The 24,110-nt window shown below is 44.6% G+C and overlaps 1 protein-coding gene across 3 annotated transcripts in view; it reads left to right on the forward strand.

The window, feature by feature from the left end:
- FZD3 (frizzled class receptor 3) overlaps positions 1-21,147 on the forward strand; it is a 62,572-nt gene extending 41,425 nt beyond the window's left edge. Inside the window, exons 5-7 of one of the 3 annotated variants that reach the window (XM_074895432.1) lie at positions 14,996-15,165; positions 16,930-17,163; positions 18,766-21,147. In XM_074895432.1, coding sequence (XP_074751533.1) covers positions 14,996-15,165; positions 16,930-17,163; positions 18,766-18,979 — 618 coding nt within the window. In that variant the 3' untranslated portion in view covers positions 18,980-21,147. The remainder of the gene's footprint in view (positions 1-14,995; positions 15,166-16,929; positions 17,164-18,765) is intronic. The other 2 variants (XM_074895433.1, XM_074895434.1) reach the window with 2 other exon arrangements.
- The last annotated feature ends 2,963 nt before the right edge of the window (positions 21,148-24,110 follow it).

Here is a 24,110-nt window from a genome sequence, read left to right on the forward strand (position 1 = left end):
GCTTTGTTAAGAAACGTCTTAGCACTGTTTCAGCGTGGCACAGGCATAAAGAGAATATACTTAGAGTTGTCTATAAATCTAGATTTCTCCTCCTCCCTCTTTTTCATTAGTTATTGTTTAGAATTCCTCTTAGAAGAGGTAATGGATTTGCTTAAATCTGCCCTAAGGAATTGCTTCTTGTTGAATGTAATTATTCTGTCCTAAAAAAAAAAAGAAAAAAAAAAAAAAAGGTTGAGATAAAAACGTGTTTTCCATACTGCTATTTACTCAGAAGACACTGAGCAATTCTGAGTTAGGCTTCTTTCAAAACCAAAAGTAATGTCAGTTCAGAACAACAACATTAATCACAGTATGATGCCGTTTCCTAGCAGGGATTCAGTTAATTTCTCCTGGTTTAGATACTTAGGAAAAATAATATATTCAAGGAAAAGAATATACTCAAGTTAATTTCTCACAATTCTCCGTTTCAGCATTAGTAATATCTGAAATCCTACATAGGATGCAATGTTCTCTTATCTCACCTTGGCATGTATGCCATTTCCAGTCAATTTACATATTGAGTGAAAGCAATCATCTCCTGCACATGACTCGTTTCTGGCTGTTTTTTTTTTAATTGGATTGACTGAGCTAGAGACAAAGGGAAATGTTGATTTCTCAACCATTATCTTCAGACAGGTTGATTTGTACTTGTACACAAGTATGACTCCTGAAGATCATCTTTGTCTTTTTTTTTTTTTCCTTCTTTTTATTCAATATTTTGCCGAGGGTGACTTACCAAAGGAGGTCAGATCTTGCTGGTTTTGAGTTCCCAGTTTCATTCCATTCTCTTTTTAAGAAGCATGCTTTATATCGACAACAGCCTTTAATTCTGATCATTAAGGAAGCTCTCTTTTTTCACTGACTCTTTTAATTTCTGTTAAAATGGCAACAAAAACCAAGTTAGGAGGTCTGATTTCTCTGGTTCTGAAGCACCAGTCACTCTTAACTTTCAGAATTGTATGTTGCAGTACATGTGTTAGGAAACCACTTACTTAAAAAAGATTGAATTTTTAATGAATTAAAGGAAATTGCCAATAATTTGCATTTGAAAATTATGAATAGCAATGCATTCATTAATGATTGAGAGTCTTTCTGAGGGTTTCAGAGCTGGTGGACAGGCATGTCAAAACAGCTGTAGACCAGCTTGCAAAGAGAAAACCTTTAATGGGGTGTTAACTGCAGATCTCTGCCAAAATCCCAGCCAATGCTGAACCTCGATGTTTCTAAGTCGGAATGATCTGCACCCGAGTGAATTGCAGTAAGATGGTTTTTGGTGTGCTCTCTGTAGCGTTCCTTGGCTATCAAATGACTTGTCCTGTCAGCACAGAAACACAAGGTACAATGAATTCCACACATACTGCACTTCTGTGCATTTATTCCTAGTGATTCCAGAGTATCGTTATTATTTTCAACAAATTTTTAAAACTTAAGTCCCAGAAGGGTACTTAGATTTCAATGTCACTAGTCTCAAGACTAAACAGGTCTGACAGTTACACTGCTGACAATAGCTTTTCTTCTGAAAGCTTTGGCTTTTCAGGAAATTGTGATTGCAGTCACCGTATCTATAATGCCACCGGGCATAACATGAGCAACCGACTCCCCCTGTGAGTGTTCTGGGAGGTTTGCTTAGTGGTGTAACATAAAGCAGTTCAGAATGCAGTCTGTAAATACACAAATACAGAAAGATCTTTAGTCTCTCCATTAAAATAATTAGACCTGAAATCAGTATTATTAAGATTATGCTTAAAAATAGCAGATCTATTCTAATGATGGAATGTAATGAGATATATGAAGTAAGTTCACCTATTCACATATTCTGTACATGCCTTGATCTTGGTAAACATCTGCTTAGCTTCGACATGGCTGGGGTATACAGCATGAAAATCTAACAAATACTTACACATTTCAAGTTTATTTTTTCTCTTACATTATTCATATGAACAAACAGTGCTCCCCAGCACCATGCTTCTATTAATTCCTTTTTCTGAACAGAGAATTATTCTGTTTCCTAGAAAAGTAAATGCAGAAAGAGTACAGTCTCTCTGAGTGAGCTGGGCCCACTCAAGAATGGGATGCAGCTTCAAAATTCAACTGAGGACCATAAAAATACTTCTTTCTTTTTGTATAACTGCGAATCTTTTTATACAAAAAAAAAGACTATATCTAAAGAACCTGTTTTTTTCTCGTGTTTTCTATTAACACTTTATATTCTTAGTAATACAGATGTTTTTACTTGTGTTCTGTTTATGAATTTTTCCTTTTTAATAGTGTTTCTGAAGTCATTATATATAATCTTTAGGCTGAATTATGTTTAAATATCTGTTATGCTCAAAAAAACTGAGACCAGTGCCTTTTTCTCATTTTCACCATGAAAGCATCAAAGTATGAACACAAAACTGGTTAGCGCTAACGTAAATTGATGACTATCAAAACTGATAAGCAATATCAAAACAGATGAGCTGTGCCATCTTCCAGGATGTCAAACGTTCACAGAGCAGAATTATAATGCTGTGACTAGACTGTGTTACTCCTCGTGTTTGAAGTTTGGGACTTGTCTTTCTAAAAATACTTTATTGAATAGGTTTAACAGCTCAACTTTAATATGTGAAAATACATCTCTAGTCCTGAAGCAGTTCTTTCCGAGAGAGCTAAGAGGAGTTTTAAGTACAAATAGGGCATTAACAACTCTTGTTATTATATTTGAACCTATTCTTGTATTTATTTAAGAATAGCTGAGGGTGGAAGGGACCAGTGGGGATCATCTAGTCAAGCCCCTGGGGTCACCTAGAGCAGGTGGCTCAGCCACGTCCAGCCCAATTTTGAATATCTCCATGGACGGAGACGCCACAACCTCTCTTGGCAACTTGTGCCACTGTTCAATTCTCCTTACAGTAATATTCAGTATTACACGGTAAAATTTACTCAATTGATGTAATAACCCTGACACCAAATTATTTTTCAACGATTCTATTGAACTGATTTTTTTAAAGGCAAATAGTGTAAATGATCATTAATATTATTCCGTTCACTCTATAACCTGGCAAAGAAGGCCTTTAGACTAATGAACATAGTATTTCTGTCTGTGGAGAATGAGAAATATTTTATAAATACCATGTTTGCTAAAATACTTCTTTGTTTCTTCTCCCCTAAGTTCTGTACTTTCGCTTTAAGCTATGGTTTGGCTATTATTTGCATCTTTACAAAATTATACTAATCTGTTTCTTATGACTTCATCTCCAGCAGTTTCGCAGTGTGGTAATTACTCATTCCAAACCCTTTTTGGAACAAATATAATCTCATGTGCAACTAGGTTTTTTCTATATGGCATTAAGTGACTGACTGCATTGTGTTGGATCAAAAAAGACTGTAAGAAGAAAACAAAATAAATGAAAAGTCATGAAAGGGTGCCAGGAATAAGGTTCTGTTAGAGCTTGTCTTTGGGGGAGGAGGGTGTAAGAGTGTACGTAGCCTTGCAAAAGAAGAGTAAGAAGGGATGCAGTTGCAGTTTTAGAAATCCATAAAGGACATTAAAAAAAGACTTGTTAAAGCCAAATGGCAGTGCTGGCAGAATGGTAACGTGGCCACGAATAAACTTAAGTTGGAAATTAGAGAATTACATGATGAATTGATGGGGGGGGCTCAGGATTTCAGGGTAAAGCTGGCTAGCTGAATAGGCTTGTGTGCCATTGCTGGCTGCAGGAGTGGAGGACTTGACTTGATAACCAAGGATGTTTCTTTTGTTCTGTGCTCTTAATGCAAAGTGTTTTCCTTCAAGTAGAGGGAGTTTGTTAATGGGGATATATTCCAAGCCTGGGTCATAGTAAGCTTGCTAAATTTTGTCTTGTGAGAATTGAATAAATTCAAGAAAGGACATCTACTGACAAAATAAATATTAAGGATGAAAATATTTTAGTCCACGTACATTTTTAGCATCGGGGTTGACAGAAATCAGATTTTCTGATGCATTAGGTGTGTTTTTCTCCTGACATATTTTGATTCCCAATGAAGTGCTAATATCTGAAGAAAAAAAGCTTTATTTTTTTCTGAGTGGCAACAAGAAGCTGCCAACCTCTCTGGCCAGGGGATGAATCTGCCAAACGCAGCCTGCTGCAGCGACCTCTCAGTATCCTAATTTGACAGATTTGCCAGTAATTCAGGTAGGCATCTCTTTTATCATCTCTTAATCTCTGTGAAAGATAGGTATATCAAGCAGTGGTTGTCGGAGCCAGTCAAGAAGCATTTGCTGATAAAACCTTTGTTTCAGCTCTAAGTTTACTGACCCATTTTAGCCCATGCTAACCACAATCCCTATTTGCACAAAGACAGAATACTCCAGTGACTCCATCTGGTTCCACGACAGGGGTAAGGACATATTTGGTGAGCATTGGAATGTAAGTAAGAGCAATCATTGTAGGTCAGGTTTGTTTCGTCCAGGTCTGTAAGAGAAAAAGGAGTTTATGGGTCCTTGGACCTGTTATGCCAGACAGCTACAGCTCATCCAAAAGAGGGTACTTGGGAGAGGGTCCAAAGTGAGGAATATGTTCAAGAATTGTGACATGATTCTTCTGTTCCAGCGACAAGAGGAAAGATAAGCTGTGCTGGGGAAAACAACCATGTGGCAGGTGGGGACTTGTTTGCTTTTTTCTCTCTGCAGAGGACACTCCACTTCAGCTTGTCCTCAGGAAAAGGGAAGACAGGTCCAAGTCTCTCTTGGGTAGTCCTCTCAAGTAGCCTTGCTTTTCCCATGCTTAAAGCCTGGCGTAAGAGACTTGTGATACCAGTTCCTCATAATGCTAAAACACAAGGCAGGTGCTTGGGCAATCTCTCTAAGTTGCAAACCATGGCTAGCACTTAAAAAATTAGTTGCCGTGATTGAATGCTGCCTTCCATTTCAAGATAAAGCCACAAAGTCCCAGACAACCCAAGAGCTTCACTGAGATTCAGCTTTCCTTTGAGAAACAGGGCGTTCTCCCAGAAGTAATCTCCTGAAGCTGCAGAATCAACCTGCCCCAAGATTGTTGTGAGATACCTGTAGGATGCTCACCCAAGCTGCATCCCTATCCCATGAACGCGAGAGCAGTTAACATCAAACTTCTTGCTGGTCACTGGTTACTGACACCGTGACTAACGGCAGGGCCTGGAGGGCAAAAGCGTTGGAGTTGAGTTATTAGGCTCTAGTTGTGAGTCACGACCTTTTTAGTTGTCCTCTGGGATCCCTTTTCAAGAAGGAGATAGATGAGGAAAACCCTGCAGCATCACCTTGTGAGAGGCCACTCTCTGCTGTGTTTTTCTTTATTCCGGCCATTTTTCTGTTAGGCTTCAGTGTGTTCCCCTGACACAAGACAGACAGGGATGACTTCTGGTGAAAACCAGTGCAGTTCTATGAACCGCTGGTTTCTTTCTCATATATTTCGTCCCCATAACATGCCAGAGAAACTCAAGAGAAATTCTTCTAAAATACAGTTAATTTCATTTTAGATGTTCTGTAGAGGCAGTTTTTATAAGGATGTATTTTTCAGGTACTTACATAGATTAAATTCTTGAAAAAAAAACGCATTGCAGATGAGTTCAGCATGGTGAGATGGATCTGTAGTGCCAGCACTTAACTTCTGTGGTGAGTAAGTTTCCTCTAGAATGGCCTGTATCCCATTGTAATGGTAATTTAATAAGTTTTTATTGCAGTGTCTTATTTATTTATTTTTAGGTGGGGTTATGTTTCGAAGCTGTCTGTTACTAGCCCAAGTCTTGCACAGGCTGATCACTTGGCTTTAATTTCCACTCTGAGCATATAGCAACTCAGTAGTTATTAAGTAAGTCTGGAGAATAGTTAGTAATGATTCTTCATAATTGTTTTAACAACAATTTAATTGTTTTAATGTGAGCCAATGGGCAAAGTTAATGCGTAGTGCTTTCATGCTCCTGCAGCAGAGGAGAGTGTAACTGAGAGCAAGAAACAAAGAGCATCCGTGTTCTTGTGTGATAGCAGAGAGCTGTGCCTTCAGAAATCCTGTGCTCTGAACGATTGTATTTATTCTGCTTGGAATAGCCTGGATGTGGCTCACGGGCCGTGTGGCTTTTGGTATTTTGAGCCAGAAAAGTTTTCTTTTGTTTCTTTTGGATGCAGGGAAGTCTCCTGGTGCTGTTGAGACTGTTCTGCACAGACTTCATGCTGAAACTCCTGGAGTATGTATTGGCTTTGTCATTAGCTCTTAAATGAGAGCTAAATCAGGTTAGCAATTAACCTTTTTTTCAGCTGCTTTTACTTTCTCAATCCTTCAGCCTAGTAGCCAGAATGGTGGCGTGGATTTGCTTGTTGGATGAGAGTAAAACAAGCAAGTTACAAGATTTTAATAACGTGGAAAAATGATTTTATTTTCCAGTGACAAATGCTACTACATTTTACTGGGAGACGAGCAGTGTGAGTGTAATATTCTAAGTCTCAAAGCGATGACAGTGATGGGAATGGTTATGAACGTGAGACTGTTGGATCAGATTCCCTTTGGTCTTTCCCCCACTTCTCCCATTTTCAACAAAAGGATGGGTTAATTTGAATTTCATTGCTTTTTATCCTTAGGGAAATATCAAATGATCAGCATTATTGTGGAACCATGCCCCAAAGGAGGGGGACAGGTGTTGTGTTTGTGCTTTCACTTCACATATGCAGCAAGCTCATTAATTTGTGATTTCATACATTTTAGTAGGAAGAGGCCACTGGTCTCTGTCACTGAAAAGCAACCGTGATTGATCGTTTGGGGGCAGAAGGGGAAAATATTCAGAAATTAGTTATATAAGCATCTTAAATTAACAGTGTGCCTACAAAGAGGCGTTGTTTTTCCCTGGAGAAATGCTGAAATTGATGTTTTTAACCTCCTTTCCGAACACCTGCCACTCTATGTTTCAGTAGGGAAACAATTCACCCAAACAAATGTCTTTTTGGTTTCCGTAAGGAAAGTACATTTCTGTTTGATGATCTGCACCGAGCCAGCTGCTACGCCAACCCCGTAGATGGGAGGAAAATAATGGGTTACAGAAATCTCGCTATCTCATATGCAATCTTTGTATCTGACAGAACTTGTTTGTTGGTCTTCGCTTGGTGAAACGTCGGTGCCCGCGCTGCTTGCGAGACGTGTCTGAACAGACTAGAGCGGAGCGTAGAGCACACAACCCAAACCCCCTGCCTCTACATCTCATTGCCTGTTTTCTCTTGCTAGCTGAATCCTTCTGAAGGCCTAGAGCTGCACAAATCCAGTTTGGGGACTCAGACCCGTGCAATCTTGCGTTTACACGGGTGTCTGCGTGAAGCCTGTGGAGGCTTTCCAATCACATCCTCATCCGGGGCTGCCTTTGCTGCTCAGCAGGCAAGGACCAGGCTGTCGCTCAGGCACGACGCTCGCTGATTCGCTCCGGGTTTGCTAAATCCCCAAGTTCTCATGTTGCTAGAGTGCATGAGCCCCTCTCGCATCTCTGGGAAAGCGATCGGGTATGAAAGAAAATGGAGAATCACCACCAGTGTTACCTTTCCTCTAGGAGAAGTTCTCATCTTGAAGGACGTGGCCACTGGCTGCCTTCTGCTCTCTGTTTCCTTGACACCGTCTGCCCTCATGGAGAGGCAGCTCTGATGTTCGGAGCAGACCACTGTACTTGCAAGACAGGCTTTTATCTAAAAGGAAAGCTATTATCACAGTTTTTGAAGGCCCAGAGGAGATCTGCAGTGTCTCTAGATTTGACTCAGTGGCTTGCCAATGTATAAAAGGTATTTTGAAAGCCTTTGATACACGATAATGAGGGGAGCGCTGAGGTTAGCAGACGTAAAGAAGGGCCTGGCAACGGTGCCAAGTGGGAAACAGAAGAAATGACTGAATTAAATTACTTACTAGATGTTCACAGTTATTATTTCAGCTGATAACACCAGTGTAGCAGGCCTAAAGTGTCGTATTAGTTTTAAGAGGTTTTTTTTTTCTTCATTGCCTGTGACTGCAGTGGAACTCAATCTCTAATACTGAAGGGATCGCTTTTCTAATGGGATTCACGCTTCTCCATCTGTACCAAAAAAGTAATAGTATTTGAGAGCTCTTGCTTTATAGCTGAAACAGCGTTCGCCCTCTACTTCTGGGTGCATGTTGGGACTTTTTATCAGCGTTTCACAACTTGGCTTACTTGCAGAACGAAACTGAAATTTGAAGTTCATGCTCATACAGAACTAATTTCAAGGGAAATTACTGTAATGTATAATCTGCGGTTAACACTGAAGTCCTAAAATAGATAACTACGGTGAGCTGGATGGTGCTGCAGGTGCAGAGGGTGAACCCCTTTAGATCCCCACTTTGAAAGCTGAGTATCTAAAACTCCTTCAGCATGTAAACCACTGGGAAAGGGCATGAGGATGTCCCGTGTCTCCACGGGAAGGGCAGGGGGATGTAGCGTGTTACTGCAGGAAAATTACTGCAGTACAGCAATAGTGTATGGTAACCCCAAAATATAACGAATGCCTTCAACAAACCTTGCTAAAATACTCTTAAATCTTTAATTGTAGCTTCAGAAGCTACATAACATCCCCTTATCAAAGCATAAACAATAACAGATTCTATTTCTTAGGCTTTTTTTTCTTGTGCCACTGAGAGTATGCTTTTGATGACATTTAACAGTCTATCTCTTGACTAAATTACAACATAACTATTAGCAGCGCTTTGCTTGCATTGTAATTCTATAAAAGAAGAGGAAATTCTGTGTAGAGAGTTCACATCAGTGATTTTTACTCCTTGTTATTACAGTATTTGTAACGTGTAGTTACATGGAGCTCAGCGTAAGTCAGCAGCTCTGAAGCGTTTTGTAGAAAAATAAGAGATGAAAATACATTTTAAATTCTTAGTAACTGCATTTTAGTTTCTCTTCCTCCTTTCAGTTATGTCAATAGTTTAGCTTTCAGGGATGTTCCTTAAATAAACTTCAATATTTGTAGCAAACAGTATCAGTGGTGTAAGTTTAACCAGAACTGCCACTTTTTCATTCAAAACTTCTTACCAGAGAGAGATTTTTCTCTGAGAATAAAATTTTAAAAGAAAAACTTCTCTTTATGTTTTTGTCATCTAACAATTTCCAAACTGGATATTCCACCACACTTCAATTTTAGTACTTGTAAAATTGCAACCATTGTTCACCCGTGGTTGAAATATTTCTGTTAGGAAGAACAATAAATACCTACCGTTCCTTTAGGTGTTTCCCAATATCCTCGCTTTTAAGGAGGTATGAAGATCCACTTAGGGCTTATAGAACTTTGCATGTGTTTAAGCTCCAACATATTTGTTTATATTTTGAATTTTTAAAAACACAGATGGAAAGTGCTTCAAGTGACCTTATTACATAAGCATGGATGGCACCAGAGACCTGAGTGTGTCCTTTGTCGATTAATCAGTCTGCCCATTTTTCATCATTCCTGTTATACCCAAAATTTGGGGGACTTCTGCCTCAAATTTGCAAAAGGCTTTCTGCAAAGAATCAAACAAAGCTGAGCCAACGGGCTGGAGAAGAGGAGAAAATTATAATTTCTGCAGGCATGGTAGGATGGTCTTCTACAGCACCTAGGACCACATATATTCCCTGCATCATCTTCTCTCTCCAAGATAAATTGAAACTGAGGATCTTGTCCAGTTTTCACTGTTGTCTTCAAAGGTGGTTACACATGTCATGTGGTTTTAAAATAGTCTGGAATTTAGTGAAGCATCATGTCTCCTCTTTTAGTCATTCAACTGAGACAAGTTGTGAAAATTAAGATGCTGGTTATTTTAGAAGTGTGGACAGCTTTTTGTCTAAGTACTCTCCCAGAAAATTATTGAGGTTTCATGTGTTGGAGTTGGATGCTTCTGGAAGAGTTTGGGTCCTGCATGATTAATTCATCAAGGAAAGGACGAGCAAGTGATTTTGTAGTGCTGGAATTGCTCCATTGTTGCTTCAGCCAATCCGGACTTGCTTCAGTAGTCCTAGTTACCTGGATTTTCTCAGCAGGAGGCATAAATAGTAATAGGCAAGCTCAAAAATAGCATCTCAAAAATAGTTTTAAAATAGCAAAAGTGCTACTGAAACAGTTTCAACATTATACTTGCTGTCAGTGGGAATTTACTATAAATAAGGACCCTTATTTCTAGAACTATCAGTGCTGGGGTTGCGTGGCACAGCAGATCACGTTAGCAGATGCTTTTGGAAAATGTTTTGCATTTGAGTCAAGTGGTGTGTGAAGTTTGGATGTTCCAGGTCAAATTATAACTTCAAGTAATGTGAATATATCTAACCACGTTCAAGTCTGCAGTGCTTCGCTGGTGTAAGTTTTACTCTTCCTAAATAGCCGGGCAGTATAGCAAAAGTGAAAATCTCCTGGATTTAAGTTTTGAGGGTGAACACGAGTGAGCTTTTGTGTAGTTTTACCGCTTTTAAAAACTCTGCAACCCATTCTCTGTCCTAATGAAAGAAAATGGCCACGTTTCGGGCTTGGAGTTAACACGGGTCCTGTGCTTCTGAGAAATGGGCTCGGCGGCTTTGGGTTTAAACACCTGGTATTTCCAGTTTTGTAAGCCTGGAATAGTAATTTCAAGTTTTATTTTTCCCGTGTTAATTATTCTAAATGTCTCATAATCCACAGATATATGTTGGTTTAAAACAGGTGCAGTCACTTGAGTATTAATGATCAGTGAGTCTAATATGTGTTACTACTTGAATTGCTTGCTTTGTGCAGAGGCTTATTTTTGAGAAATGTATGTAATGATGTTTAATAACTTGCTTTGCCAAAGAGTAGGATGTTCTTCCTTTCAGCTGAAAGTATTTGTTGTATATATCTATTTCATTTTTTGCTTGCAATTATTTTTAGCACCCAGCGTGAATATGTTGAGCCAGAAGCTTTGATATCAAGTAATTGACTATAATATCTTCGTGGAAGTAATATAATGTCCCGAGTGCAGTAGGGATTTGTCATATGTTCAGTGTGGGCTACAGTACACACCACTGCACCTGATTTCTGTTGGCTCTGGCATAAAGCAGTATGACTCAGTCAATAAAATAAAGATGTCCTGCAGTACCGTGAGCAACCAAGAGCTTTAGTGCTAGAACTGTTGTTTTATTCTTAATGCAAGAATCAAAATTAAATTCCCTTCAGGCTGGTAGTTATGCCAGGGGAGACTTGGCCCAGATGACAAACACTGTATGTAAATATAAAAATTTACCTGAATATTACCTTCATTAAGAAACGGTGAATTTCACCATTTATTTCACCTCATGCCACATTTGCACATTATGAAATGAGATAATAAGGTTAATTTTTGAGAGCTTAATTTTGTTGGATAATTTTTTATTGGGTAATTGTTAATTTTTTTTTTTTTTTTCTTGAGTGGAATCTCAGAAGTTGACTACAAAACCACTTAGCCTTCAGACTCATTTTGCTTGGTTAAATGGTTGCAAGCACAGGAAGGTCCATAGTGTTGTCAAAGACCTTCAACCCCTTCAGGGTTTTTCCTGGGGCAGAAAATGGAAAGAACTGCTGAGGACAGAGCTGACACGGGGAGAGCCTTGATATCCCCCTTCATACAAAGATAACCTCTAAGAAATATCTTATAATAATGCTCATTATGTTTCTACACTTAATTGAAAGATGGGCATGTAATTACCAAAGACCAATATCGATGGTCCTGAATTCTTGCTATGCTCTAGCCTGCCACAGTGCGCTGTGTGATTTTGGGCAAGACACTTCAATTCTCCTTTTCTGTCTACAATGGTGGTATTATTAAAAAATGTGTAATAACACAAAGTATTAAAACAGCGATTACTGTATTTTCACTGCTCCGTATAGAAGCTGTGCTGCCCCTCAGCATTATATGGTTGGAAAATCACAGCCATGAGCCTACTTCTGGGGAATCATCTTAAGACAGTGACTAGACTGAATTCGGATTTTCAGTTTGGAGAAAGAAATAAAAAAAAAAAAAAAAGGTACTTGCTGTTGTTTTAGGAGATTGTATATGCAGTTCTGCATTAATATAGTCTTGCAGGATCAGAGGGAAGATCTGTCACTAGCAATATATTTTGTAAACTGATAACACTCAACTTCAAAAGATGCCCATCCCCACAATTCCTGTTTGGAAGCTCTTCCAAAGTCTTGCTCCTGTAAGGACAACATTTCTTCATGGCTGATGAAGCCCAGATTCTTTCCTATTGCTTAGCTTAAACACTCCTAGGTGTCTTTTTCCCACATTTCAGTGTTTAGATATTCCATGTTATATGGAAAATATCTTTTCTACACCTTTGAGTCTTTATAGGTGGGAGAAGCTTCTTGCAAGATGGGCTGTCTGCTCCCTGTCATCCTCTTAGCCCTTCTCTGTGTCCCTCTGCTTTCCAGGAAGACAAATTCAGACTGAATTCCCAGAACTGTACAAAGCATTCCAGGCTCACTCTAACCTTAAAGAGCAATGTTCTCAAGGCTCAGAACAGCTTATTTGATATTTTTTTCTGTTTTAAACAGGCCAGTAGATATTCAGATGGTTTTAAGTGTGACGGTTTTTACCAGCTGTGTCACAGTCAGTCTCAAAGCTGCTGCTGCAGGTACTCCTTGTTGGAAAGAGACCTAATTTCATGAGCACCTCCCCTCGATTAAGCAGCCCCAAACCTTTCAGTCATACTAATCCTTGAGCCATCTGTGGATCTTTGTTATCCTATTATGGACCTACTGTATTTCTGTTGGGATCAGGAGAATTTAACGGAAGACCAATTGAATTTCCAATTGTTTAAACATCTTTCCCAGCCTTAGCGTTGCACATTCTAGTGAACACCTTATACTGTCAACATGTCACAATATGAGACAGTCACTGATGTCTTCCCTTTGCCTGTCAAGTGCCTTTTCTGCCTCACGTCCGCTGCTTTTAGCCGTGCTGCTCTCGGGCAGAAGACCCTTCTGCTCTGGATCTGCTCTGGTTAAAGGCCTCTCAGTCCTTACCAAGGAGTCACCAACTACAGGATCTCCTTCCCTCCTGTCTCATCCACCTTCTGCTCTTGCTGTCACCTCTCCCGTCCTTTCACGTCACCTGTGTATCATTTACATTCTCTCTTGGTCCCTGGCTGCCTTCACTTTCTTTCTCTGCTTACAGGACTGCCCCCTCTTCTCCTTCATTGTGCCGTCACCATTCATAGTCCTCATCCCCTCTTATAATAAAAGTTTTCAAGGCGTTTTGCAGCCCCATTCCTTCAGCCTCAGCTTTGCTGTGCCCAGTCTTACTCACTTCCTTGGTTGCTGACGGTGTTGAGTCTGGAAAGCTGCCAGTCAGAGAGGGACCTGGGGGGGCTGATTGATAGCCAGCTGAACAGGAGCCAGAGTGTGCCCAGGGGGCCAAGGAGGGCAATGGCATCCTGGCTTGTGTCAGCACTGGCGTGGCCAGCAGGGACAGGGAAGGGATCTGAGCCCTGGGCTCGGCACTGGGGAGGCTGCCCCTCGATTCCTGGGTTCAGTTTTGGGCCCCTCACCCCAAAAAGGCCATTGAATGACTCGAGCGTGGCCAGAGAAGGGCAACGGAGCTGGGGCAGGGTCTGGAGCACAGGTCTGCTGGGGAGCGGCTGGGGGAACTGGGGGGGTTCAGTCTGGAGCAGAGGAGGCTGAGGGGAGACCTCCTGGCCCTCTGCAGCTCCCTGCCAGGAGGGGGCAGAGAGGGGGGATGAGTCTCTGGAGCCAAGGCCCCAGCGCCAGGCCCCGAGGGAATGGCCTCAAGCTGCCCAGGGCAGGGTCAGGCTGGCTCTGAGGAAGGATTTCTGTGCAGAAGGGGCTGTTGGGCGTTGGAATGGGCTGCCCAGGGCAGGGGGGAGTCCCCGGGATCCCTGGAGGGGTTGAAGAGTCGGGCTGAGCCAGCGCTGAGGGATCTGGGGGAGTTGGGAACGGTCAGGGGGAGGGTCATGGTTGGGCTGGATCATCTTCAAGGGCTTTTCCAACTGAGATGATTCTAGGATTCTGTGATTCTGAGTCTTTTGACTGTTTCCTTATTCAGGTTTTCTGATCAGCTCCCCCCCAGCTGTGATGCGAAGCGGGGAGTCTCTTCCTGTACCCCGAGTCATTTCATGGCCAGTGGGTGTTTGAGATCTCAGGTACCTTCTGTGGCCACGGTGCAAGTGATGGTGGCATGCAAATGCTTACAGAGCACTTAATTACACCAGAGTTAGTTTGTTCCTTTCCTCTACAGCCTTCTTACAAGACGACAGTGGCATCTTTCAGGCTTGCGCTTGAAGTTCTCTGTCCTTGAAGGTTCAGGTTTTGAGCTGGGTTATCAATTCAAGACAGCTATTTGTTTTAGAACTACCTTACAGAAGTTCCTGGAAATAGGATCTTTGCATTTTCTCTGCCCTCTTTTCCAAACAAACCCTTTGTATGTCAAAATGGTTACAAAAATAGACCTCGTGAGCTTTTTCAGATTCAATAATGAGGAAATGAGGAGAGGTGGAGGTTTTGCCAGGTCGGTAAGAATCAGGCAGTCGTACCTTGCTGATGCCTCAAATTCCTGAGGGGGTGAAACTATGGGCATAACCCTCCACTGAAGGCTAAGGAATAAAGGATCAGCGTGGAACATCCCATGAAGCATTTCACTGGGGTTTTTCCCAACAGCAAACATAGCACCTGTGCTTATATGTGTTAAGTCCATCAAATAAACGAGTCTTTATATTTTGTAGACTAGAAAATATTTCACAATTATTCAGGGCAGAGACAAAAGACCAGAAATAGAAATAAAGGCCAAGACCTCACAGCAGTTGAAGCTTTTGTTTTACTCAACAGTGGGCTGTACAACACACTCGGTCACACTCCCTAGAGCCATGAAACAAAGGAACCCCGTTGGTGTTTACTTTGGCTCAAGGCAGAGACAGACATTTTAAATGAGTTAATAAACAGAGTAGTGAACTATGATGGGTTGTGTAATCTTTTTTTCTCTTTTTGTCTCTCTAGGTCACTCAGATGAGTCGTCCAGATTTGATTCTCTTCCTCATGAAATATCTCATGGCTTTGGTCGTTGGGATACCCTCTGTCTTCTGGGTTGGAAGCAAAAAGACCTGTTTTGAGTGGGCTAGCTTCTTCCACGGACGCAGGAAAAAAGAGTGCGTGTCGGTATCTGATAGGTAAACTGGTTGAATAATCTCCTCTTCCCTTGCAGTCCTGGAAGAGTGTTCTGGTTAGATTTTCATGGAGACAAAGACAGGAGTAGGTAGGGGCAGTTTTCTGGGAAATCTCTCACTATCCAAAATGGAGCAAGGAAGGACAAGACAAGCAACAGCTCAAAACCCCCTGAGAATTGTCACTTGTTTTTCCATAATTACTCTTTGGTCCTGGAATCCAATCTACATCGCTCCATCTGTTTCCAAACTATTTTTTAACAAGAATTAGGTTTCAGTTGAACGCTACAACTTCTCTGTCATTTACTGAGAGGTGGAATTGAAACTTTTTATTTATTAGCGTGCTTATCAACTGAATCAGACCTTTAAATTGAAATTAAACATTAGCTCTTTTCACCACGATTGCAGTTAAGAGCAGTTGTCTCTGCATTTAATCTTTATGCATTAGTGCCGAAGCACAGCTTGACAGTAAGAATGTCTTTTAGAATCTGTAAGGTTGAAATTAATTTAGACTAAGGTGTGGCATCAACTTAGAGACTATATGATTTCATAATAGCTTTGAACAGCTGCTTTCGTAGTCGTAAATATTGTCTTTTAAGTAGATGTTTGTGGATCCACATGCAGCAAAGCTTTCAGTGACTGCTCCATGACTTGATTTGTCCATCCTTAGCAGAACTGACTTTCTGCTCAGGTTGAATTACCTTCTGTGAGGTTGGAGTTAATTTTTCTTCATTCGAAAGATAACCTGCTAAGATACGCACAGGTTTAACGACAACTTAATATGATTTTAATATGTGTACGTACACGTAGGTAGGATTTCTGTAGAGGTGCCACACTAGCTTGGTGGGCAGAGGCCAGGGGCAGAGTTAACGCAGGCAGAGGAAGCTGTCTCACAGCTCTGGCTCTCTCGGGGAGATGGTGCCACCTGCTCTCCTGGTGCACAAGGCACCAGAGCAGCTCCCACGCGTGCCCGCAGCCAGATTCCAGCCCCTCTCTCAGAGCCCACACAACGCTCCCTCCTCAGGTCACCTGTGATCCTCAGCGAGGAAGAAAAGGAAGAGGAGGAGCTAGCCAGGTGGAGGGAACGGAACATGAAACAATAATATAGAGAATGGGAGGGGAGGAAAAGACCTCCCCACAAAAAAAGAGATTAAAAGAAAAAAAGGGATGTAGAGGGTGTGATAGCACCTCCTTTTATCATGCTGTGGTGGAGTGGCCAAGCGTGTGCTGCTCCGCCAGCCCTTCCCGGCAAGGGATTGCAGCAAACTGTGAGGCCGTGAATTGGCCAGTTGCTTATGCATTGTTATTATAGATGTTGTACTTGACGTTCTCCTCCTGCTGCCAGTTTTAACCCAGATTTTAAATGCTCGTTTGCGCGAGGAAGCAGCTTCCCGTGTTCCCTGGGTGGCAGTTCCCTGGGTGACATGAGCTGGGCGGGTCGCAGCTCTGTCCCAAGGGTTTCTCTTGTGACAATATTCTCCAACTAAGGCCGTAAGCGAATGCACTGCCAGAATTCCACGAGTCTAGGCTGGAGGATCGGATACAAGGAGTGGGAAGGATTTGAGAACGTGAACTTTGCTGAAATATCCAAGGTGTAGAGGTGCTTCCAAATCAGGCAAATAGGGACGTTATAATGTCGGTAGATAGTCTTATTAGCCAAGCTGTGATATTTGTCTGCTCTGTTTGTAAAGTAGTTACAGTGTGGTTACTGTGATCCCTCTTACACAGCAGCCAGTAACGTTAATTATTCAAATTGCCTGTCTTGTGCAGAGTTGTAAACGAGAGTCGCCAAGTGCTGCAAGAACCAGACTTTGCTCAGTCTCTTCTGAGAGACCCCAACACCCCCATCATCCGGAAGTCGAGAGGCACCTCTACCCAGGGCACCTCGACTCACGCCTCCTCCACCCAGCTGGCAGTGATGGACGACCAGAGGAGCAAGGCAGGCAGCGTCCACAGCAAAGTCAGCAGCTACCACGGCAGCCTGCACCGCTCGCGCGACGGCCGGTACGTTCCTTCGCTTTAAAATCTTGTCGCGATGAGCGTCTGGAAATTCTGGATGTTCTCCTAATATTTGCTTTCTCTGATCGCATCTCCTCTCCCTGTTAGTGTCTGGATTGGAAAGATTAAAAAAGAGCATGAGATTACAGAATCCCAGAATCATTCAGGTTGGAAAAGCCCCTCGGGATCATCGAGTCCAACCCTCAGCCCGACTCTACAAAGTTCTCCCCTACCCCACATCCCCCACAGCTCATCCCAACGGCCCTGAAACCCCCCCAGGGATGGGGACTGCCCCCTCCCTGGGCAGCCTGTGCCACTCTCGGACCACTCTTGCTGGGAAACATTTTCTCCTCCTGCCCAGCCTGAGCCTCCCCTGGGGCAGTTTCCAGCCGTTCCCTCTTGTCCTGTCCCTGATCCCCTGGGAGCAGAGCCCAGCCCCAGCCTCTCTGCAATGTCCTGTCAGGAGCTGCAGAGAGGGATGAGGGCTCCCCTCAGCCTCCTCCTCCTCACACTGAACACTCCCAGCTCCTGCCCTGCCTCCTCACAGGATTGATTCTCCAGCCCTTCCCCAGCCTCGTTGCCCTCCTCTGCCCCCGCTTCAGCCCCTCGAGTACAAATACTTTCAGAGTCTGTGCCTTACACGGCGTGACTGCGTTCAGTGCTGGTTTTCCTGCAGAGGCGGTGATCTGTGTTACATCATCAAAGTGCAGGGGAAAACACATCTGTCCTGAAATCAGCTTAGTGTTTTTGTGGCTGCTTTTGTTGTGTGTAAATTTGGTTTGTTTCTGGAAATAGTCCTAGCCCTGCTGAAGTAAACAGTAATAAAAGTTACCCACTCTAACTTGAGGTGTAGTTAAGGTTTATAACATAATTTATCATCAGGCATTTTACTCACCCAGTTATCGATATTATACACAGCCCTGCTGTAAGAATGGAGCCGCATAAGGAGTTGAAACAATTTGCCTGGGGCCATGTGAGCTAAATTACTGAGCTAAACAGAGAAGGACTTTTTCCACAAAAGCAGAGGGTTTGTGTGCGTGTGCCAAGATTGATTTACATTTTTTCACTACGGTGGCAGTAACAATACGGCACCTCAATCCCAGAGAGATCTGGAGGGGCTGGAGCGAGGGCAGAGGAGGGCAACGAGGCTGGGGAAGGGCTGGAGAATCAATCCTGTGAGGAGGCAGGGCAGGAGCTGGGAGTGTTCAGTGTGAGGAGGAGGAGGCTGAGGGGAGCCCTCATCCCTCTCTGCAGCTCCTGACAGGACATTGCAGAGAGGCTGGGGCTGGGCTCTGCTCCCAGGGGATCAGGGACAGGACAAGAGGGAACGGCTGGAAACTGCCCCAGGGGAGGCTCAGGCTGGGCAGGAGGAGAAAATGTTTCCCAGCAAGAGTGGTCCGAGAGTGGCACAGGCTGCCCAGGGAGGGGGGAGTCCCCATCCCTGGGGGGGTTTCAGGGCCGTTGGGATGAGCTGTGGGGGATGTGGGGTAGGGGAGAACTTTGTAGAGTCGGGCTGAGGGTTGGACTCAGTGATCCCGAGGGGCTTTTCCAGCCTGAAGGATTCTGTGACTGTATTAGTAACGAGCATCCTCTCTTTTTATAAACCAGGTACACTCCCTGCAGCTACAGAGGCGTAGAAGACCGACTACCTCACGGCAGCATGTCGCGACTGACGGATCACTCCAGGCACAGCAGTTCCCACCGGCTGAACGACCAGTCGCGGCAGAGCAGCATCAGGGATCTGAGCAGCAACCCCCTGACGCACATCACGCACGGCACCAGCATGAACCGCGTCATCGAGGAGGACGGCACCAGCGCCTGAGCCGCTGCTGGCGGGCAGGAGAAGTTGCTGGGGGTGGCGTGGCCCCGCGGTCCCTCCCGCCGCCGCGCGGTGACGCTCAGTATTATCGTGCCTCTCGTCGGGTGCTGATTTTGCTCATCAGGAAGCCGAAATTGGCTTCTTCCTGTTGAAGCCAGTGATCTTGTACTTGCCTCAGAGCTAGAGTGTTCAGCCATCTTGAATTCTTGAGTAAAAAAGCTGGTTGCCTCATTTGAACCTAGCTGTAGGTAATTATTTATTCGACAACTGCTCCTCATCAGACACCATCGCTGAATTTCTTTGTTGAAAAACATCTCCCCCTCCCTCCAGTGGCTCTGCATGTCAGTAGGTGTTACCCTTGAAAACCTCGCTGGCGGGCTCACGCTGAGAAGTTTTTTCTGACAAAGCATAAGGGAACTCTTGACTACTGACGGAATTCCTCCGCGTGCCTCTCTGGTTAGATAACAACCCCCCAAAGCCATCCTCCTCCTCCTCGTCAGGCGCGGGGAGGGGCGGGGACACGCGTTAGGAGCCTGGAGAGGACGTCCCTGCGCACCGGCGGGCAGTGGTGATGGGGACGCTGGGAAGGCGACACAGGAACGAGCGTTTTGGAGAAGGGAAGGAAAGGAAACTCCGCTGATGGTCACCAGCTCTTGGCAGAGCTGTTCAGGCTCAGTTGTTGGGATGGGGAGGGAGGGCGGGGGGAAGAGAGAGGCAGGGAAGAGTGATTTTTGTATAACTTGTATTGTCCTTGCTTTTTTACAAAAGGCTATTTAAATTTTCTACTTGTTTACAATTTACGTAGGAAGAGATCCATTTTAAAACCAGTTATCTAGATAATATCCAGCCACTTATTTTTTAGATTAATGTACAAAAGCTGAGATTGCCTGTTCCTGATCTATTTAAAAAATAATAATAGAAAAGCAGAATTTCTCGCCCAAACTGGAATGTACAGCCTTTTCCTTGCAAACAGAACAAAGCCCGTTTACAAACCCCAGAGCCAGGGCGCGGGAGGCTGAGGTCAGGAGGGCTTTAATCAGGGATGACCCAGCCTCCTTGCGGCTGTTTTTTGGGGGGGGAGGATTCTCTTTCCACGGAGCAAGAATTTAGAAATGGGCGGGAGGAAACGGAGGCTCCTTCCCAACTGGGGACCTTGCATTACTGAGCCACCTCAACTGTTATTTTCTTCATTCCCTGCTACAGATTCACGGTAGAGAATTCTCAGTTTGGGCGTTTTTTGTGTGTAAATAATCTGTTGGGGTACGGCGAGTCTTTGTCGACACCGCAGGCGAAAGCCAAGGCGTGTCTTGGATGGTGCAGTCAATCTTCTGAAGCATCTACTGTAAGATTCAGCATGAGGAAACACTGATTGCGTTTAAACCTACCTCAGTAATTACTACAGATCCTTGCTGGGAAATGAATACTTTTTTTTTTTTTTTTTTTTCATCATCCTTACATAATTCCCTTTTTGACCTGTTTGAGGCGTGTTGAAAACCCTTCGTACACGCTCCGATGGCACAACCTCAAGGGCAGGAGTAGGGCACCGGCCCGGGGCGCGTCCTTCAGAGGTTTCCGCCAGCAGCAGAAACGGAGCTGCGCTACAATTACTCATTTTAATTGTAGCTGATGACACAACAGTGAAGCGCGGAACCGTGCGCTCTTTGAAATCAAAGGTTGCCCCGGGAGTCACCGTGTCTTAGAAATATATTTACTGTAAATTCTCTTTCTTGCTTCCATCGGGCTTTTGCTCCAAAGGAGAAGCTCAAAGCAAACCCAGCATGGAATAACAAAGCTTAGCAACGACTCTGCGCTCTCTTTATTGTAAATCCAGGGAGGGAGGTTGCGGCAGGGAGCGCCCCGGGGCAGAGCAGACTCTGCTTTGCCCTTTGCTCAGCAAACAGCCGCGGGGAGAACTGTCCAGATACTCTACATCACCTTTTTGGATGAAAAATCTTTTGAATGACTTAATCCGGCGGAACTACAACTCCCTGCAAGTCACAAAAGTGGAACCCTTCTTTATTTTCACATTCAGCTCCTACTAACCAACTCACATCAAAGGGATGATCGTTTTTGGAATCTGGATCTGCAGAAGGAGCCGGGTAGCTGAGTTTTCCTAAACACTGTAACTGAACTAAATGAGCTCAAGTGTTTATGTTGATCTTCTTGGCTCAATTTCCAGTCTTTTCTTTTTTTTTTTTTTTTAAATTGTAGCGATGCTTTGACTTGTTTAGAGTCAGGGAGGGGAACCACGATGGAGGTTTGAAACACATCCTGCTTGAAATGTTGTTAATTTGTGAGGTTTAGTCCCCGTGTTGTTTCCACATGGGAATATCTAAGATGTTCCTTGCGCCTGTATGCATGGGACGGACTCCTGTCACCCCAGAGAGGTGATTAAAATGTCAAACCTGAGTTCTGGCTGGGTTTTGTGCCCCCGCTACGCCTGCGATCCCACACGGTTTCAGCAGAGCATTCCCCCCGCCCTGGGCTCACAGCCCTGTACGGCGGTTTCAGGTTTCACGTGTAAGATTAGTCCCTGGCCGGGGCACTCGCAGGGCCTCAGCTCCCCGATCCTCACGCCTGGGGGCTCAGAAGCGTGTCCCAGGCTGAATGCAGGGCTTGCCCAGGCCTGGTTTTGGGGTGCTTTCCTCTCTGACACCCCCTTCTCACCCCCAGAGCTCCAGCCCGGGCGCCTGGTTTTTGGAACTGGAGCCAATCTTTAAACTCTCCCGGAGCTTAAACCCCCGCCCAGGCCAGCAGTTGTGTGGCAGCTGAAAGGCTCCAGTTGTTTTGGGCTTGGCCTGACCTAAGGTCCCTGTGGGTGATTTAGGCAGCGCTTTGTCCCTCCACGGCAGGTGACAAAAAGCCTGACCCTTTTTCTCCTGGAGCAGGCAGAGAGGTTGTAGGGAGCCCCGTTTCTCCAGCTCGTCCCAACAGCAGGTTAACGTGTCTCCGTCCTGTGCAGCCGATGACCGAAGCCCTAAACTTCCGCTTTGCAAGATCGTGACCTCAAAGCTTCCTATAAAATCCACAGCTTCTTACTCCCGGTATTCCCGGGGAAGTGAATCTCCCAGTTTTGTCCCCTCGCCAACGCCTCGGTGTGGTTTTTTTGTCTGTGAGAGCTTTGCTGTCCCATCCAGGCAGGGCAGGGGATGGCCGGGGGCAAGCGAGCGCTGGTCAACACGGACGTTGGCCCCGTGGCCACTGACAGCAGATTCCCTCGAGCCTGTGAGGTTCCTTCGCTCTTAATGCCCTCGTAGCTCTTGTCGGTCCTTGAAATCAGAGATTTCAGTCAGGGCCGCGGGCGCCTGGCCCGGGCAAGGCCCTCAGGACCCCGCGCAGCCCCCTCCCGGGGGATCGGGACGCTCATCTTTTCCAAGCGTAAAAAAATAAATAATCCAAACCCCTGCATTTAGGTGTAAATTTCTCGGTCCATTCTCAAGTGCTGTCCCTTTTCTTAGTGCTTAGACCTAAATTTTGTGACGGAGAGTTTAGAGATGAGCTGAACCTGGGGTCTGGCGGGGAGCACCCTCGGGCTCAAATCCAGCCGCAGCCAAACCCAAGGCGGCTGCTGAGTCCCGGCGAGGAGCGGAGGGAAAATCCTGGGGAAGGGCCCGGAGCCCACGCGAAGAGCCCACGAGTTGGGGCCAGCCGGGCTCAGGGGGGGCTGCGCACCCCCAGAAGCAGGTGAGGGCGGGGAGCGCCTCGTTCCCAGCCGCATCGGGATTCCTTCTCGCCCGAGAAGACGTTTGACGCGGTTTCTGCCCGCGGCGAAGGGCTCCCGGCGCGGCGCCTCGGAGCACGCGGGGCGGGTAACGGCGCTGCCGCTGCTCCCCCGCCGCGGTCGCGGTGTCATTTCACCCGTGTCCGAGCGGGACAGAGGGGAAGGGAGAAGCTGCCGGTGCCCGCGGCCGCTGATTGCACTTGCGCTCGGCTCTGGGTTTGGCTTGTTTACAGTAGGTCCAGTGTCGGTTTTGTAACGTTTAATTTTTAGCACTTTAACCGTGAGTGTACAAACTGATTATGTTGTAGTAGGTGTACATTTTCATTTTAGACCTTTAAAAGTTTTTAATAAAAGGATGGAAAAAAAAATAAAAATCCGTCTCTTCGTCAACGGGCTTTCTCTGACATGAGAAACTGCACCCCCCCTTTAAAAACCCAGTTCAGAGGCAGCCAAGATTTAAGTATAGAAATCATATATATTGTTAAATAAATTGTTATTGAATATTTTTTATTAAATTTCTTTTCAATTTTCAATTTATTTATTTTTAATTTATTTTATTTCCCTTATTACATTTGTTTTAATTTTTTAAAAATTATTATTTTTATTTTAATAAGGTAAAATAAAAATAATAAATTATGTATTAAATAATAATGTAATACATTTAAATTAATTAATAGATAAATTTTAAATCACTATTAAATAAAAAATAAATTATTAAATCAATTTTACTCTGGCTAGCAGCGCTCTGAATCCAAAGAAAGACTTTCTGGACTTAATCTTTCCCCAACATCTGCCCTCGTGGACTCTGGGCACCCACCTCGCCAGCGCAAAGCTCCCCGCAGACTCTGGGCCCTGGTTTGTTCCAGCCTTTTACGAGCAACAGCCCCTTCAAACGGCCGGAATTTCACCGAGCAAAGAGACGAGCGAGGGAACGGCCGCTGGCCAGGTTTGGGCGCAGCAGTTCTAGGGGAGTTGGGGCCTTTTTTGTTGAGTTTTTTATTGCCCAGTCAAACCAGAGAACGGGAGGAGGGATTTTTTTGAAGTAGCTGCCTGGCTTTCGGGCGGGTACGTGGTTGGTTGAGTTTGGGAGGCCGAACGCCCCGAGTCCCGTGTGGCTGGTGATAAAATAACAACTTTGAATGGTCACAGATGGTGCCGTTCTAGCACACGGCACTGTTTTGGGTCTCGTTAAGGGAAATCACTCGGTTCAGGGATGAAACTTTAGGAGCTGCTGGTGAAGAGGTGGGTGCTACAGGGCCGCCGGGATGTGAGAGAGCACCCGTGTGCGCACACACCCCTCGGCAGAGCGGCTCCGTCCCCTCGGAGGGGAAATCTCTTCCTGGGGAAAAAAAAAAACCACAGTGGGGCTGGGACCCACCGAGCTGCGTGGGGACACTTAACAGGCAGCTGCCT

The sequence above is a fragment of the Athene noctua genome, chromosome 1 (assembly GCF_965140245.1).
Source record: "Athene noctua chromosome 1, bAthNoc1.hap1.1, whole genome shotgun sequence".
NCBI classification, from domain to species: Eukaryota; Metazoa; Chordata; class Aves; order Strigiformes; family Strigidae; genus Athene; species Athene noctua.